Source organism: Cervus canadensis, chromosome 2 (assembly GCF_019320065.1).
Source record: "Cervus canadensis isolate Bull #8, Minnesota chromosome 2, ASM1932006v1, whole genome shotgun sequence".
In the NCBI taxonomy this organism is placed as follows: Eukaryota; Metazoa; Chordata; class Mammalia; order Artiodactyla; family Cervidae; genus Cervus; species Cervus canadensis.
This window is the reverse complement of record NC_057387.1, coordinates 25,760,293-25,776,928: the sequence shown is the minus strand read 5'-3', so window position 1 is coordinate 25,776,928 and position 16,636 is coordinate 25,760,293. Positions and strand designations below refer to the sequence as shown.

The 16,636-nt window shown below is 42.5% G+C and overlaps 1 protein-coding gene across 1 annotated transcript in view; it reads right to left on the bottom strand.

Moving 5' to 3' along the window:
* CD58 (CD58 molecule) overlaps window positions 1-16,636 on the bottom strand; it is a 48,349-nt gene that overhangs the window by 13,467 nt on the left and 18,246 nt on the right. Inside the window, exons 2-3 of the mRNA XM_043459839.1 lie at window positions 6,804-7,100; window positions 2,001-2,276 (exon numbers count right to left, since the gene is read on the bottom strand). Coding sequence (XP_043315774.1) covers window positions 2,001-2,276; window positions 6,804-7,100 — 573 coding nt within the window. The remainder of the gene's footprint in view (window positions 1-2,000; window positions 2,277-6,803; window positions 7,101-16,636) is intronic.

The window sequence follows — 16,636 nt, the reverse complement described above, 5'->3', positions numbered from 1 at the left end:
TCCCACCATGCGAACTGTTCTTAAGGATACAGCCTAGAGAGAGAACTTCAAGAGTTGTGAGATATGGTGAACAGTGTGGAGATTTCTTAAAAAACTGGAATTAGAACTGCCATATGACCCAGCAATCCCCCTGCTGGGCATACACACCAAGGAAACCAGATCTGAAAGAGACACGTGCACCCCAATGTTCATCGCAGCACTGTTTATAATAGCCAGGACATCGAAGCAACCTAGATGCCCATCAGCAGACGAATGGATAAGGAAGCTGTGGTACATGTACACCATGGAATATTACTCAGCCATTAAAAGGAATTCATTTGAATCAGTTCTAATGAGATGGATGAAACTGGAGCCCATTATACAGAGTGAAGTAAGCCAGAAAGATAAAGAACATTACAGCATACTAATACATATATATGGTATTTAGAAAGATGGTAACGATAATCCTATATGCAAAACAGAAAAAGAGACACAGATATACAGAACAGACTTTTGGACTCCATGGGAGAAGGCGAGGGTGGGATGTTTCGAGAGAACAGCATCGAAACATGTATATTATCTATGGTGAAACAGATCACCAGCCCAGGTTGGATACATGAGACAAGTGCTCAGGCCTGGTGCACTGGGAAGACCCAGAGGGATCGGGTAGGAGAGGGGATAGGGATGGGGAATACATGTAAATCCATGGCTGATTCATGTCAATGTATGGCAAAAACCACTACAATATTGTAAAGTAAGAGTTGTGAGACCATCAGGATGGTCTATGTGACTGAATCGTGATCTATATATGAATTCTAAGATTTGGCAGGCAGACACAGAGGTCTATTCCTCTTGAGGTCACCCAAGACAAGCCTCCTAAGCAAGCTTCCATGCTTATTAAACCTGCCACCACTAATCTGGAGTGGCTGCCTCCTTCTTCAGTCTCTCCTTGCCCTTCATATCCAGTGGGCCAATTTACAAACCAACATCATTATATTTATTTTTTGCCTCTTTCTGTTTCATTTGTTTAGAAAAAAAATTATTCACAGAATCACCCTGCCCCAGCCTGAGGAGACTCACATTCTCTGTCTGCCCTAGAATCCCATTCATACTTTACAATTGTGGTATTGTCCTGAAATACAGTATTTACTATACATTTCATCTCTCAGGCTTTAATGAACCACTTTCAAATTACTGACCCTTCTGTTTGTAAACTGGAGGTACAGTATAAAAAAATAGATAAGGAGAATTGTAAATTACAAATATACATGATACTTAGGCAACATAAAAAGACCACAGCTGAGACAGATTGTCACGCTACTAACCAGTGTTAGTCTAGACAAGCATATTGAATGCACTTTCTTGTGGCACATGTGCAACTTTGAAGAAAATAATGGTTATGAAGAATATTAGGAAGCAGTGAATAAGTGTGAATAATTAAGAGCATGGGCTCTGAAGCCAGATGGCCTGATTTCAAAATCAGGTTCTACCACTTACTGGCTGGTGGCTTTGGACAAGCACCTTAAACTCCAAATGACATCTTGGTTTCCCCCATAAAATAAGGATAATTATTAGATTGTGTGGGAACAGAATTATCATATGTATTAGAACGGTGCTTGACACAAAGTACTAAAAAATACTAGATTTATACCTAAAAAAAAGTGGGACTTCCCTGGTAGTTCAATGGCTAGGACTCTGTGCTCCCAATGCAGGGGGTCTGGGTTCAACCCCTGTTCAGGGAACTATATTCCACATGCTGCAAGTAAGAGTTCACATACTGCAATTAAAGATTCCATATGCCTCAACTAAAGATTCCACGTTCTGCAACTAAGATTCTGTAGCCAAACAAACCAAAACAGTTTTTTAAGTATCTGTGAAAATTATAACTCATTTTATGTTTCAAATTTGTGAAGTAAATGTTAGCCACTAATCTGTGGTGTGAAATTCATGAATCACCAGTGGTCTGTGAACCCCATTTGTATATAGGACCTCTACCGTAACCCATGCAGTCACTTACTCACCCCCTGGTACACAGGTTGACAAAGTGATGGAAGCTGATGTGCTGAATAATGGATTGCTAATGATACAGTGAACACTCTGTGAAAGATCACTTTCCTGTGAGACATACGCTTCAGCTGAAATTGAGCCACGGTGACACTGTATTGCTGAAGGACATTCCCACGAATACTGTATGAGGTTATCATCGATATCGTCGCCATGTTCCATGATCTCACAGGTGAGAGTAATGTTTCCATCATCAGTCAAAAAGCAAGATGCTGATGGTGATGGAAGAGGTGCTGGAAAAAAAAGAGATGTTCAGTACAGAAAAGAGTAATATTTAACTCCTCATCCACAAATTCACAAAGAGCTCCCAACTTCCTTATGAGCTTGAAAAGATAAGCAGACCACTCCTTGAGCACCAAGGGGAGAAAATCCTCTTTTCTTCTGGATCAGATCTACCTGCTCAAGTTCAGTGCAGATACAGGCCCCGAATCCCTTATCCTCAATTCTGAAATCCAAAGATGTCTGAAAGCCAAATGATTGTTCACAAATATTTGTTATCATGTTTTACTAAAAATACTTACCTGCTTGAGTATAACGTGCTCCCCATTAACTAAGTGAAGTACTTCTTCACACACACAGAGGAGATCATTTACATCACTTTTCTAAAATATGAAAAAGGCTGAATTCTAAGACATCTGACTCAAATGAGTTTGCTAAAGGTTCTGAGGAGCGGTACGGTGGGCTGGTCCCACTCAGAGGTAGAGCAGGGTGTGGCATGTGCCTGCCAGTCTAGAGGCATCACCTCCAGGTTTCTTCTACAAACACCTGCGACTGGCTAAGGCAGGTGGGCCTTTGAGGATGAGTAAGACACGAGTCATGATGCACCATCATTTCTCTCTAAAGCCTCAAAGCTAATCAGCTGACCCTATCGATCACTGGCTTATTTATTAATTCATATACCTTCTTGCATCTCTCCTTTCCACCTAAAACCAATCATAAGAGATTTGAGAAAAAAATGTAAAAATATATCGAATATACAGAAATTGGTCATGGACACATTTGGATAATAAAATTTCAATACCTTATAAGTTGCATGTGGATAATAAAATTTCAATACCTTGTAAATACTAAAAAGCAAATTAAAGTTCATCAAGATGATGCGATACTATACTGTCACTTAAAATATCTTCTAAGACAAAGGAGCCCAAGCTCTAACTAATAATCTAAAAAATAAATATGTACAACTCATCTTGCCCTCGTCTTCTCCTCCTGAGTTATTTCTGGCTCAGTTAAATAAAACACCCAGCCTGTCTTGTTAGACCCGAGTTATACATGACTTCCCTTTCTGCTTGGGTCTTCTTCAAGTTTTAGGTTTAATCTAGCTCATATCATTAATTACACGCTGTCTTAAGATTTGTTCTTTCATTAAAAGAACTCGTACACACACACACCACACATGAGTGTGTATTCACCGCAGAGTACCTGCTATCAGTAAGCAGGGTGACGCCTTGTGAGTTGTGGCAGAAACAGGCATCAGTAAAGTGTGCATTCAAGGGAAAAGGGATAAGGAAGGTGACTGGACACTGGAAAGGCCCAGAAGCAATGCTTCACGATTTGGCCAAGAACAGGTCCTAAGCAGAGACGACAGCTGAACCCAGTGCTCAAGGAGCAACCTAGAGCCTCTTCTAATAATCACTTCAGAATCCCATGGTCTACTGGAAAATCACAGACCATCCTAATCATGATCATTCAAAATTACATTTGCAGTCAGCCTTAAAAGAAAGGAAATTCAGACACATGCTACCACAGGGATGAATCCTGAAGGCATTATGCTAAGTGAAATATGCCAGTCATGAAAGAATAAATCTTGTACAATTCCACTTATAGGAGGTTTTTAGAGGAGCCAAATACTTAAAGAGACAGAAAATGGAATGATGGTTACCAGGGAACAGGGAGACAGGAGGGAAAGGGGAATTACTGTTCAATGGGTACAGAGTTTCACTTTGGAAGATGAAAAGTTCACCATGTTCTGTTACAGATTCTAGTTTATTGATCTAGTTCAGCCAATGTTGGGTCTTTCCAGGTGGCACCAGTGGTAAAGAACCCTCCTGCCAATGCAGGAGACATGAGATGTAGGTTCAGTCCCTGCGTTGGGAAGATCCTCTGGTGGAGAAAATGGCAACCCATTCCAGTATTCTTGCCTGGAGAATCCCAAGGACAGAGAAGCCTGGTGGGCTATAGTCCATGGGGTCACAAAGAGTTGGACATGACTGAGTGACTGACTACACTCAGCCAATGTCTCGCTGCCCACAGGACTTAACCGCAGCTATAATCTAACAAACATTAGTTACATCTATCCCTTAAGCAACCAGCAAGAAATGTGACTACTTCATCCCTAGGACAACTCAGTTAATTGATATAGTTAATGAATTAAGAGCTCACTATTCTGTAAGAAATGAGAATTTCTTACACATATCTGATGACATTTCTATTGTAATGTATTACATTTTCATACATACCCCTTAATAAAAAGTCATATACCAATCCATACTTGTTAAGGACAGAGCAGTTAATCCTATATATATGAACATTACCAGCCCCCATGCAATAAAGGTTGTAAGAGGATGGGGAAGAACTATGAAATGTTGATGGTGGCAATTTTAAGGGGACTTTGAAGGAAGGAGGAAAGCCAGATGTTCACCTCTAGAAAAGCACAAAGATGCCCTGAACTGAGAAGGTACCAGGAAATCCCCCTGTCTAAAATATCTTTTCTGAAAGGGTCTGGTGTCTCCGGAAGGCTACTGAGTCTTATTATTTCAGTCTTAACAAACCCTCATGGAAGTATGACTTCCTCATTTCTAAAAAAAAAAAAAAGTGTAACTAATCATTTTGACATTCAGATATATATTTTTATATTAAAAATCTAAATTTTATTAACTCTAACTTGGAAATACCTTCTGGTATTTCCTTTCCAAACATCTGCTACCAACACCTCTGTCTACCAGGATGATCATGATAGCTTCCAACCTAGGGTCTCCTCTTCCTAATCCATCATAAGTTGCTACCATCTGATTAACCTTCCAAAAATACATTTCATTAAGGCACTTCTCTGCTCCAGTATGAGATACAATGGCTCTTGACTGCCATAGGCTAAAACCCAGATTCCCAAACCAGAACTTGAAGTCAACACATTTAATATGGCCAATATTACTCACGGCTTCCTGATTGAAACTCACATGCCCTGCACCTTGCACCTCCCCAGGCCTTTGCTGAGCTTCCTAAGAACTGTCCACTTGGCTTAATTATCAGAATCAAGCACCATTGTTGAGTTAGCAGGCAATTTTTAAATTTTAATTATTAAATTATATTTTTAAACATTTCATGAAGCTTTAAAAAGAGAAACAAATTGTTTTGAACTCAGTTTTATAAACTCGATAAAGGGGCTCTTAAGATGCATTCAATTCTAATTTAAATTCTGAGCCAATCTTTTTGTTTGTCCTCTAAACTGCCAGATCCCCAATTTGCAGGTTTTAAAGATCCTGTTTCTTCAATGGCATCAACTGGTTCTTCTAATGGGATGCCTGCGCACCTTAGCAAGCTTCACTTATCTAAAAGACGTTCATAATCTCCTGGACAAACCAGTCACCCTGTCTGAGGGTACCCATTTCTATCAATTGTACATCCCACCATCCGTATCAATTGCTTCCATACCTGTTGAGTGCCTATTACCTATTCAAGTCCTTTGCTAGGCTCTGAAGTTACAGTGGTGACCAAGAGAGAAATTCTCTCTTCCTCCCAATGTCTCCAACACTCAGTAGTTGAACTGGTGAGTGATGGCTGTTCATCCAGTTAGTCATCATATCCTATTCCACTGAGGCCACCACAAACAGGAGGTGGAAACTCAGACTTAAACTGCTATATTGCACTCTCTCTTCTTCACCCCCTGGAAACCATCATACACACTTTGTCACCAGCTGGATCTTTCTAAGACAGCCTTTAACCTAGAGGAAGTAGGCCTAGAACTATACTCACACCTCGGATAAAATGAGTGAAATTGTGATGCATCAGAGGGGAGAGATGGGAATGGGTTGAGCTGTGCTATGCTGCAGCACAGAAAAAGGCAGCTATGAGACAAAAGCATTACTAGGACATTTGAGAACAGCAAGGGAAGATGAATGTTAGCTGAACCTACTGTGATACTCATTTCACAATACATGTAAATCAAACCACCACGCTATATGCCTTAAACTTGTACAGTGATGAATGTCAACTATTTCTCAATGAAACTGGAGGAAAAAACAAACATGTAGGTGTAGCCATCAGCCTCTGGAAGCCTGTAACAAGGCAAGTGCTTTAGAGGTGAGGGAAAGAGCGTAACCAGGAAGCATTAGTGAGAAGCACAGAGGAACCTGAATCCTATCCCCAGTTCCAGTTTAAAGTGATAAGAGGAGGGAAAATAAAATCCCACCACCTGTGTGGGGTGCAGGAGGAAGCAGGAACTCCAATTCACAGGTGTTCAAAGGGTTCTGAGTTCATGTCGCCACTACACCCTTTTTCAGAACATTCCCAGCAAGACAAGTGACGCTGTGACCAGCAGCTGTGGCCAACTTGGGCTGTTCTCTCGACCTCAGTCACATCCTCTCTTCACTGAGAGGATGACAGGGAGCTAAAAGTGGCTCCTGGGTACCAGAAAGAGAGAAAAACCCTGACAACAGGCAATATAACTCATTGTTTTATTTCCCCAAAACCACGAGTTAATATTAGTCTCTTAAAATACTTGGAAATTTGCTATTTGAACAAACAAATTTATGGATACTCACCAATCACTCTGAGGTAGAACATGGAGATATCTTTAACACTTGGGGATTCAATTTCATATTCACCTTCATCTAATTTTGTTAACTTGGTGATGGTCAGGTTACCTGACACAGTGTCTAAATAAGCTCTATCTTTAAAAGACTGAAAAGCTTCGGGTTCAGAGTGTTCAACCCATTCTATAACTTTATCCTTCCCCTTTTTCCATGTAATTTCTGTAAACGGTTGAAACTTTGAAGCGTAAAAGGTTACATTCCCACCCTTAGCTCCATAAATATCTTGGAACTGACAGCTGATGAAATCTAGAGAGAAAAAAAAAAAGAAATTGATTAGGAAAAATAATATGACTTGATCAAAAATAGGAAACTATCTTCCAAGATGCCTTTTTGAGGGGAAAATGATTAAGTTTAGTGGTAAAAATTATTTATTAACTACTTTTTATACTAAGCTGATAAACTGCTGATAAAAACTATAGGAAGTAGAACATGCTTAACCCTGTAGAGTTTATTCTTTAATAGGAAACGGGGTAGGGGGCCCTTTGGTCCAGTGGGTGAGAAACCACCCAGCAATGCAAGGGGACACAGGTTCGATCTCTGGTCCGAGAAGATTCCCACATGGTGCAGGGCAGCTAAGCCCATGCGAGGCAACTATTAAGCCCATTTGCCTAGAGCCAGTGCTCCACAGCAAGACAAGTCACCACAATGAGCCTGCATATTGCAACGAAGAGTAGCTCCTGCACACCACACTAGAGAAAGCTGGTGCCCAGCCATGAAAACCCAGCATAAGCAAAAGTAAAATAAATAAATAAATTTGAAAAAAAAAAATAGGGAACTGGGGTCTGCCTAAATCCAAGAAATGGATTCAACACTTATGGAGCATCATAGGTGGCTCAGCTGGTAAATAATCCACCTGCAATGCAGAAGACCTGGGTTCAATTCCTGGGTTGGAAAGATCCTCAGAGAAGGGAAAGGCTACCCACTCCAGTATTCTGGCCTGGAGAATTCCATGGAATGTGTAATCCACAGGGTCGCAAAGAGTCAGACACGACTGAGCAACTTTCACTTGCACATCAACTACATACCAGGCACTGTGGGCCATGCTGGGAAAAGGGTGGCAAACAAGACAGTTATCACTCCAGGCTCTCAAGGGAGAAGGAGACACTGACGAACCACCCAGTCAGGGGCCTTTCCTAGGAGATCATGCTGACCTGACACAAGATCAAAAAGCACTGGCAGATAAGAGGAGTCAGCGAGATAAGAGGAGGGGCAGGAGAGATGATCCAGCAGACAGGGGTCAGGGCATGAGTCAGGAAAGTGCTTGGCATGTTGGAGGAAATAAAAGCAGTTCCAAATGGCTGGAAGAGAGCAAGGCGGTGGGGAATGGGTGGGGAATGAGGCTGGAGAGGCAGCAAGGGGCCAGATCACAGAATCTGGGAGTGAGGGGCTGGGCAGAGTCAGGCAAAATAAGCTAAGGATTTGGAATTTATTGTAACTGCAAGGGAAAGTCATGGAAAGGTTTTAAACAGAAGACTGGCATGATACAATTTAAATTTCAGGAGGCTGACTTTGTCTGCAGGGTGGACACTGGTTGCTGAGCAAGTGTGGAGACAGAGAAGCCAGAAAATAGGTCAGTGTGGTAGCAATGAAAGAACGGTGGATCGGGAGACCAGACGAGGCTGCTGGCAGTGGGAACGAACAAGCGAACAGACTTGACATTTGAGAGAGAAATGAACAGGATTTAGTGATTGGATGAGAGGAGTTAATTGTGACTGTCAGGCCTCTTTCTTGGCTGACCACTAAATGAAATCAGAATGACTAAGAAGAAAGTTGGGGGATGTGATGAAGTTTAAGATCTCAAGGATTGAGTGCAATGGCACGTCGGAGCCAACTGTTAGCATCCCTGCCGGACTGCATTCGGTGAAGTCTGATTGATAGCTTGAAATCCACCACAGTGGGAGTATTTACAGCAAAGAAACTGACTCATGCTTCAAATCAGAGCCTTCCGCCTCCTCCACATCAATCCAGTTGGCAAACACTGACTATCACTACTAGATTGGGATATTCTTGATACCCCAAAATGGGCTTAAAAACATCTTGCTCCAGACTTGACTTTCTTAACAGAGAAAAGCAGCTGTTAAGGGAAAGACATTCAAGACAAATTAAAACTTGACTGATTGAAATATTTGGAGGAGCAATCAGAATAACTGAAAGAGTACAAGAAAAATTAAAAAATATTAAATAGACCAATCGTGGGCAACTGTGCCCAACAATTTCAAATAAGAAGCAAATACACCCCCTTGTTTATGTGCAAGGATTTTTAGGACCCAGCAATACCCCAGCATCCTTCCTTGGCTTTCTTGGTCAAGCACTATTTCTCCCACCCAACCAGAGCCTGTGAAAAGGCATGAACAGGAGTAAGATTCGAGGTGTGAGAGTCTATCCACACACAACAGTGGAGGCTGGAAATGTCTTGTAAGTGAATAAATGGATGAGAGTAAGCAGGGTGGTGGAGGAAGAGAAGAGGTCTGGGTTCAATCGCATCTTCCTGGCCGCATAATGCTGCCTCTGTCTTTTCGGGGGCAGGGGCGCGGGGGGCGGGGGGGGAGCGTGAGGCAGGAGGGTGTTTCCTGGGCTTGAGCACAGGAAAAAGAAAAGTCAGAAATGGAGCTAATGGTGGAAAATGGGGGGACCAGTTGAGAAAAAAAATCACAGTCATTTTGAGCTGAAAGAAATCCCAATGATTAAACCACCCCCATTTCACAGGTGCAATGACAGGGAACTAAGAAAAATGAAAGAAAATGTTATTGAGTGCTTACCCTCTGCCATTACATGTTCACGTACTCTTGTGTCCCTTTTTAATCCTCTCTACATTCCTGTCCAGTCACGTTGCTAGTTCTGTTTCACAGATGAGGAAACGGACGAGAACAGACCTGACCTGACCTGGCCCCTCACTCACTCACAAGGGTCAGGCACTGTGATCTGACCCCCGTCTGCCTCTCCAGCCTCATTCCCCACCTGCTCCCCTCTTGCTCTCTTCCTTCCGGCCATTCAGAACTGCTTTTATTTCCTCCCAAATGCCAAGCACCTTCCTGACTCAGGGCCTGCCTTCTTGGAGGCACTGCTTCCTCTACCTGCTTCATCATCGCTCCTCTCCCGTCCTTACCCAGCCATCAACCGACTGATGGATGCTAAGCATAAGCAACTGATAAGACATCCACATGGAGCTGTCCTGGGTCCACAGGTCTGGGGCTCACAGGGGAAGGTACAGATTTGGGAAGCATCACATTTGCAGAGGCTAGTCTACCCTTTCCTTCCTATATAGTAAAGTCTTTTCTGTTGCACCTCCAAGACTGATCCTAAAGGAAGTCACAAATACAATCATTGCCAATGAAAAAGAACAAGAGAAAGGAGAATGAGTTTTCTTCCTCAAGGTCACACACTGTGAACGAATGAATGAATGAGCAAACACCAGCTAAGGAAAGGAATCAGCAGTGAGTTGGTTACTTTGCTGATGACAGTGGGTGGTTAGAAAAGGGACCACTGGGACGCTTACCTTACTATGCCAGAGGGCAGAATGAAAAGGGCCCCAACTTTCAAGCCAGACGGACCCAGGATAAATACTTAAACGTTCCTGCCGTGCTAAGTTTACTCAGCCTAAAATGAAAATCATAATGGCTCCCAGAAAAGACTGCTCTGAGGTCTGAATAAGACTGAGAGAAAAAAATAATCATAATAAAATAAATAAGACTGAGAGTCTACACAATGGCTGAAACGAAGTTGGCTTTCAACAGGGTCTTCTTTCTTGTTCTTTCAATGATTCACTGTGAGACTGTGTGAGAACTGGACATAGACTGCCTTTTCGCTGTTGCAAAGTAGAGAGAGACAGAGGGAGGGGAAAAATGTTATCAGTGATTGCTTAAACATATACTCGATACTAGACAGAATTTTTTTTTTACCTATTGGAGATTTATTTGTTTTCAAGAATACTGAATGATCTGTTCTTTGTAAGATATGAAGGTACCTAGTACCAATATGTCGGAGAAGGCACTGGCACCCCACTCCGGTGCTCTTGCCTGAAAAATCCTATGGACGGAGGAGCCTGGTAGGCTGCAGTTCATGGGGTTGCTAAGAGTCGGACACGACTGAGCGACTTCACTTTCACTTTTCATTTTTATGCATTGGAGAAGGAAATGGCAACCCACTCCAGTGTTCTTGCCTGGAGAATCCCAGGGACGGGGGAGCCTTGTGGGCTGCCATCTATGGGGTCGCACAGAGTCAGACACGACTGAAGCGACTTAGCAGCAGCAGCAGTACCAATATGTAGAGTGGTAATTTCCAATTGCACAGACTCTTGTAGTCTTACAAAGTATCATCATTACACCCAGTTTTGGTAGTTCTCATAGGGCTAGAAGTCCAACATGGAATTCAAATGTTTTTAGACAAAGTGACCTGATTTTTTATTTAGAAAATATGGTCATCATTAACTATTGGGTTAATGAAATGGGCCCCTCCACCCCCCTCAACACCCAGCCACAAAATACTCAGCTCATTTTTATTTGAGTCCTGAGATTCAGGTTGACTGTTATTTTTAGTTTATTTAATCAAACACTTCTATAGCACTTACAATCTGCTGGGCAGTTGGAAGAGCTCTACAAATATGTATTCAGAGAATCCTCTTAAAAACAATATTAAGCAGGTGTTGTTTTTAAAAGCCTTTGACTGCATGGATCACAACAAACTGTGGGAAATTCTTAAAGAGATGAGCATACCAGACCACTTTACCTGCCTCCTGAGAAACCTGAATGTAGGTCAAGAAGCAACAGCTAGAATAGGACATGGAACGATGGACTAGTTTCAAATTGGGAAAGGAGTACGTCAGAGCTGTATATTGTCACCCTGCTTATAACCTCTATGCAGAGTACATCATGTGAAATGCCAGGCTGGATGAAGCAAAGCTGGATCTTGTTTTAACCCTGTTTTGCAGACAGGCATGAAAAGATTAACTGACTAATTAGGTAGTGACACTGGATTTGAACTCAGTCTGACTCTTCACCACTGCTTCTTCTTGGCTTGTATGTGGGTGCTCAGTTACTGAGTCATGTCCAACTCTTTGTGACCCCATGAACTGTAGGCTGCCAGGCTCCTCTGTCCATGGGATTTCCCAGGCAAGAATGCTGGAGTGGGTTACCATTTCCTTTTCCAGGGTATCTTCCCAACCCAGGGTTTAAACCTGCATCTCTTGAGTCTCCTGCTTTGGCAGGCAGATTCTTTATCCCTGAGCCACCTAGGAAACCCCTTCAGATTTGGCTTGCTATATGGTATAAGGTTATTAAAGACAGTGACATGATATAGGGTATCTCAGGATGCAATTTCTAGAATGTATTGGAACAGCAGTTGCTGGGAATGAGAAAGTCAAACCATTCTAGTTGGGAGTCAAGGACATCTCTAAAGCCTACAGGTAAGGCACAAACTCGGGGTCCCCAAATCACTGAACGTCAGGGCTGGACAGAATCTCAGAGAACCATGCCCTGTTCCACACCCATCCTCATATACACAAGGAAATTGAGAAGGTTTGCTTGAGCAAGATATCAATGAATCCAGATCTTCAAAATGTTACATGGGAACCCAAATTCAAACCCAAGTTTCATAATGCTGTTGCTTTTTAAAAAAAGAATTAATTTTAGATATTCAGTGGGAAATAAGACAGGGCTTCATAATTAAAGACCAAGGGAAACTAAGTTGAAAGAAAAGTCTAAGAGTGTGCACTTCTCACATCTGATGGCAAGCAATATGTGACATGTGAAAAAGTAAGGAGGGAAAGAAGACAAGAGCTGCTGCTGCTAAGTCACCTCAGTCGTGTCCGACTCTGTGCGACCCCATAGATGGCAGCCCACCAGGCTCCCCCCGTCCCTGGGATTCTCCAGGCAAGAACACTGGAGTCTGTTGCCATTTCCTTCTCCAGTGCATGAAAGTGAAAAGTGAAAGTGAAGTCGCTCAGTCGTGTCTGACTCTTTGCGACCCCATGGACTGCAGCCTACCAGGCTCCTCCGTCCATAGGATTTTTCAGGCAAGAGTACTGGAGTGGGGTGCCACTGCCTTCTCCAGGACAAGAGAGAGAGAGAGAGAGTCAAATGCAGGAAGGAAGAAAAGCTAGAGGGGGTGTGCACGGAGAAAACAAGGAGCAAACAAAGAAGTCATAGGACACAAAATCATAGGAGCCCCTGAGAAGCCTTTGAGAACTGGCAAATGACACCCTGAAATAGAGGCCAGCAGTTCAGCAGAGAAGCCATGGATGAGCCAGGTGTGATACAAAAAGGAGAGGTGGAGGCTACAGTCCCAGCACGTCTGGCTCATCTAGAGAGGGGCTCCTCAGCTCCTCCCCATGTGGCACGTGGAAACTGCCAGATCTCCTCAGGTTCCAAGAAATGGTGATGTTCAAATTTTATGTGAACATAAAAATCAAATTTTATGGAACGTCAAATTTTATGGAATTAGTTGGCAACTAATTCCAATCTCAGTGGAGGGCTAGCCCTTAGTCAGGTCAGCCCCAAAGACAGGGTCATTCTCTATCTCTGCTGCATCCCTATTGCCCGGCACATGAAAGACATTCAATAAATAAATATTTTTTGAGTGAATTAACTAAACTGATTTAAATATAACTTTAATACAAAACGTAGGGCTTCCTGACAGAATCACAAAATTTAATAGTCACCCCAAATCCTGAGCTTTTTGCAAGACCCCATATCATTGTGGATATCAAGACCCTGATGCTGGGAAGGATTGAAGGTGGGGAGAGAGGGGGACAACATAGGATGAGATGGCTGGATCACATCACTGACTCAATGGACAAGAGTTTGAGCAAGCTCCAGGAGTTGGTGATGGACAGCGAAGCCTGGCATGTTGCAGTCCATGAGGTCACAAAGAGTCGGACACAACTGAGCAACTGAACTGATATCATTGTGGAAACTGGCTGAAGAACCAAGACTCGGCAAGGAGAGGTGGAGATGGTTAACTGAAGCTGCAGAATAAATGGCCTGGGACCCCTCATACGCAGTCAGAAGAGATCTCTTTCCTCCTCACTGTCTGCCTCCAGCACCAAAGCAAGACCGGAGGGTCTGTCAGCTCCCCACTCCCCATCCCCCTCAAGTTTAGCTAGGTTTCACCTACCATGTGTTGTGGGCTTCAGGGCACTGCACCAGATAAGCATACCCACTCCAGACACCAGCCCTTAATCAATGTTAACACCTTGTCTGAGGTTTGAGGACGTGCAGTTTTTTCACTTCCATTATTTAAACACAAGGCTAACGAGCCTTCTGGATTTTGAAGAAAGGTTTTTTCTGGAGTTGTTTCTTAGAAACGAACAATATGATTTTAAAATACTTCCTTTTCTTCCTAATTTTTTTTTCAAGTTCCACATGGCTGCAGATTTTAGCAGTTAAAACAAAAATTCATTTGATGAGTAGAAAAAAAAATCCCCTTAAAGTTTCAGTACCCAAACATATAAATCTTGGTATTTCCCCCTGTGTGTATGACATCATAACGACAATTCAGTTAAAGATTCATTCAAGCCAGGAGATAGGAGAGGCCTGGGCATTTTTGTACCCAAGTGAGCAGCTGGACTTCTCCGGCAGACAAAAGCTTATGACTGTGACCTTGTTCCTCTCATTTCAGCACCAAAGCACGCTTTCAGTTGACACCCACTTGGGGTAGTGGAACAGTGGCAGTTGGGAAACTAAATCTCTGGAGACATGAGTGCACATGCTCACAGCACAAAGAGTGGCCACCCTTCTCAAATGTCTTGGTCACTGTGATATCAAATAATCTGTTCTGTGAAGTCCACAGAAATTCTATTCATCAGCCCCATGCCCCAGTTCTGGCATAGGAAATATGCTCACTGGATACAATGCTATTGTTGTTCAGTCGCTAAGTTGTGTCCAACTCTTTGGGACCCCATGAACTGCACATGCCAGGCTTCCCTGTCCTTCCCTATCTCCCGGAGTTTGCTCAAACTTACGTCCATTGAATCAGTGATGCCATCCAACCACCTCCTTCTCTGTCACCCCCTTCTCCTCTTGCCCTCAACCTTTCCCAGCATCAGGGTCTTTTCCAATGAGTTGGCTCTTCACATCAGGTGGTCAAAGTATTGGAGCTTCAGTTTCAACATCAGTCCTTCCAATGAATATTCGGGATTGATTTCCTTTAGTACTATTCCTGGAGTTTACATTATTGGTGGGGGTTGGGAGTCGGGGAAGGGGAGGAAAACATTAAATGAAAAAGTATATTAGGTGGTATTAAGTGCTATTGAGAAAAATGAAGCAGCATATGGGGGAGGATGATTAATAATGAGAAGGGAAGTTACTGTTATATGTGAGGTAGTTATAGCTGGCATGTGAGCAGGGCCCAGAAAAAGTAAAGGAATGAGCTTGAGCATATGGGGAAGAGCATTCAAAGGTAACTGGAGCTCAGAGAGGCTCAGAAGCCAGAAGGTGACCACAGTCACCCAGCTGGTCCATGACAGAGCTAGTGTCCAGATCCAGGCAGCCAGCTCCCGAGCCTGTACTGTTAGCTACAGTGTGAGATGCCTAGATCTTTCCTTGTCAATTCCACCTACATGCAGTCCCAGTCAGTGATTTCTCTGTTTCCATGATTTCCAAAGGCAGAAATCTCCTGGTCTTAGCTATACCACCATTTCAGACTTAAACTGCAGCCCCCTGCCTGCCAACAGACAATAACCCCACAGGCTCCCCAGTTCCAGAAACTCCACAGAACTCGCCTCACATGTGCTCTCAGCTCTCAAGCTATTTCTCGTCTCCTATATGAGTTCATCCAGAATTAAGATGTTTGTTCTTTAAACCAACTTCCTTTTGAGCTTTCCTGTCTCCTGTCATGCTGAAATACTCTTCTTTTTATTCCTTATTCTTGCCCTTGAGAATGCTTCTCTCCCCAGGATGTTTCCCTGTCAATCTGTGCAGTCCAATTCAGCAGCCACTAGCAACACGTGGCTCATGAGCCCAAGACATGTGGTTAGTCCAAATTGAGCTGTATTGTGAGTATAAGACACATACCAGACTTTGAAGATTAAGTACGAAAAGGGAAATGTAAAATCTCTCATTAATATTTTTTATATCAACTACATGCTGAAATGAAAATATTGTGGATGTATAAGGATAAATAAAATACATTGAGATTAATTTTACCTGTTTCATATTATATTTCTATTTAACAGCATTACTCTGGCCTGCTCTTTCAAGATACCCACATCATATCATACTCAAAAATCACATTTGCCTTTGACTGTTCTTGTCTTGGATAGTACCTACAGCATGCTTTGGAGAATAAGGTTCTTACTAGAGCTATTTAAGATTCTGAAAGTCTTTTTAAATCTATTCACCAAAGTCTGATTAAAGGTATTTCTATACACCATTGATTATTTCATTAAAAATTTCTTTATAATCCCTATTATTTTTTCCAAGTACTCAGTTCATAGTTGAGAAACTCTATTACAACTAATTTATGATGACAGCCTTATTAGTTTCTTATTAATATGAATTTCTTATTATAATCTGAATGTGCACATTAAACTTTTTTTTTTTTTCCTACTTTTTAACTGTTACATGGGAAAAACACTCAGAAACTAGAGACCAGAGAGCCTGACGGAAATTCAGACAATGATCTTGACAGATATTCAGGGAACATTAGGGAAAATGAAGGTCACTAGGGGGCATTCCCTGGTGGACCAGTGGCTAAGACTCTGTGCTCCCAATGCAGGGGGCCTGGGTTTGATCCCTGGTCAGGGAACTAGATCCCACGTGCCACAATTAAGAGTTTACATGCCTCTA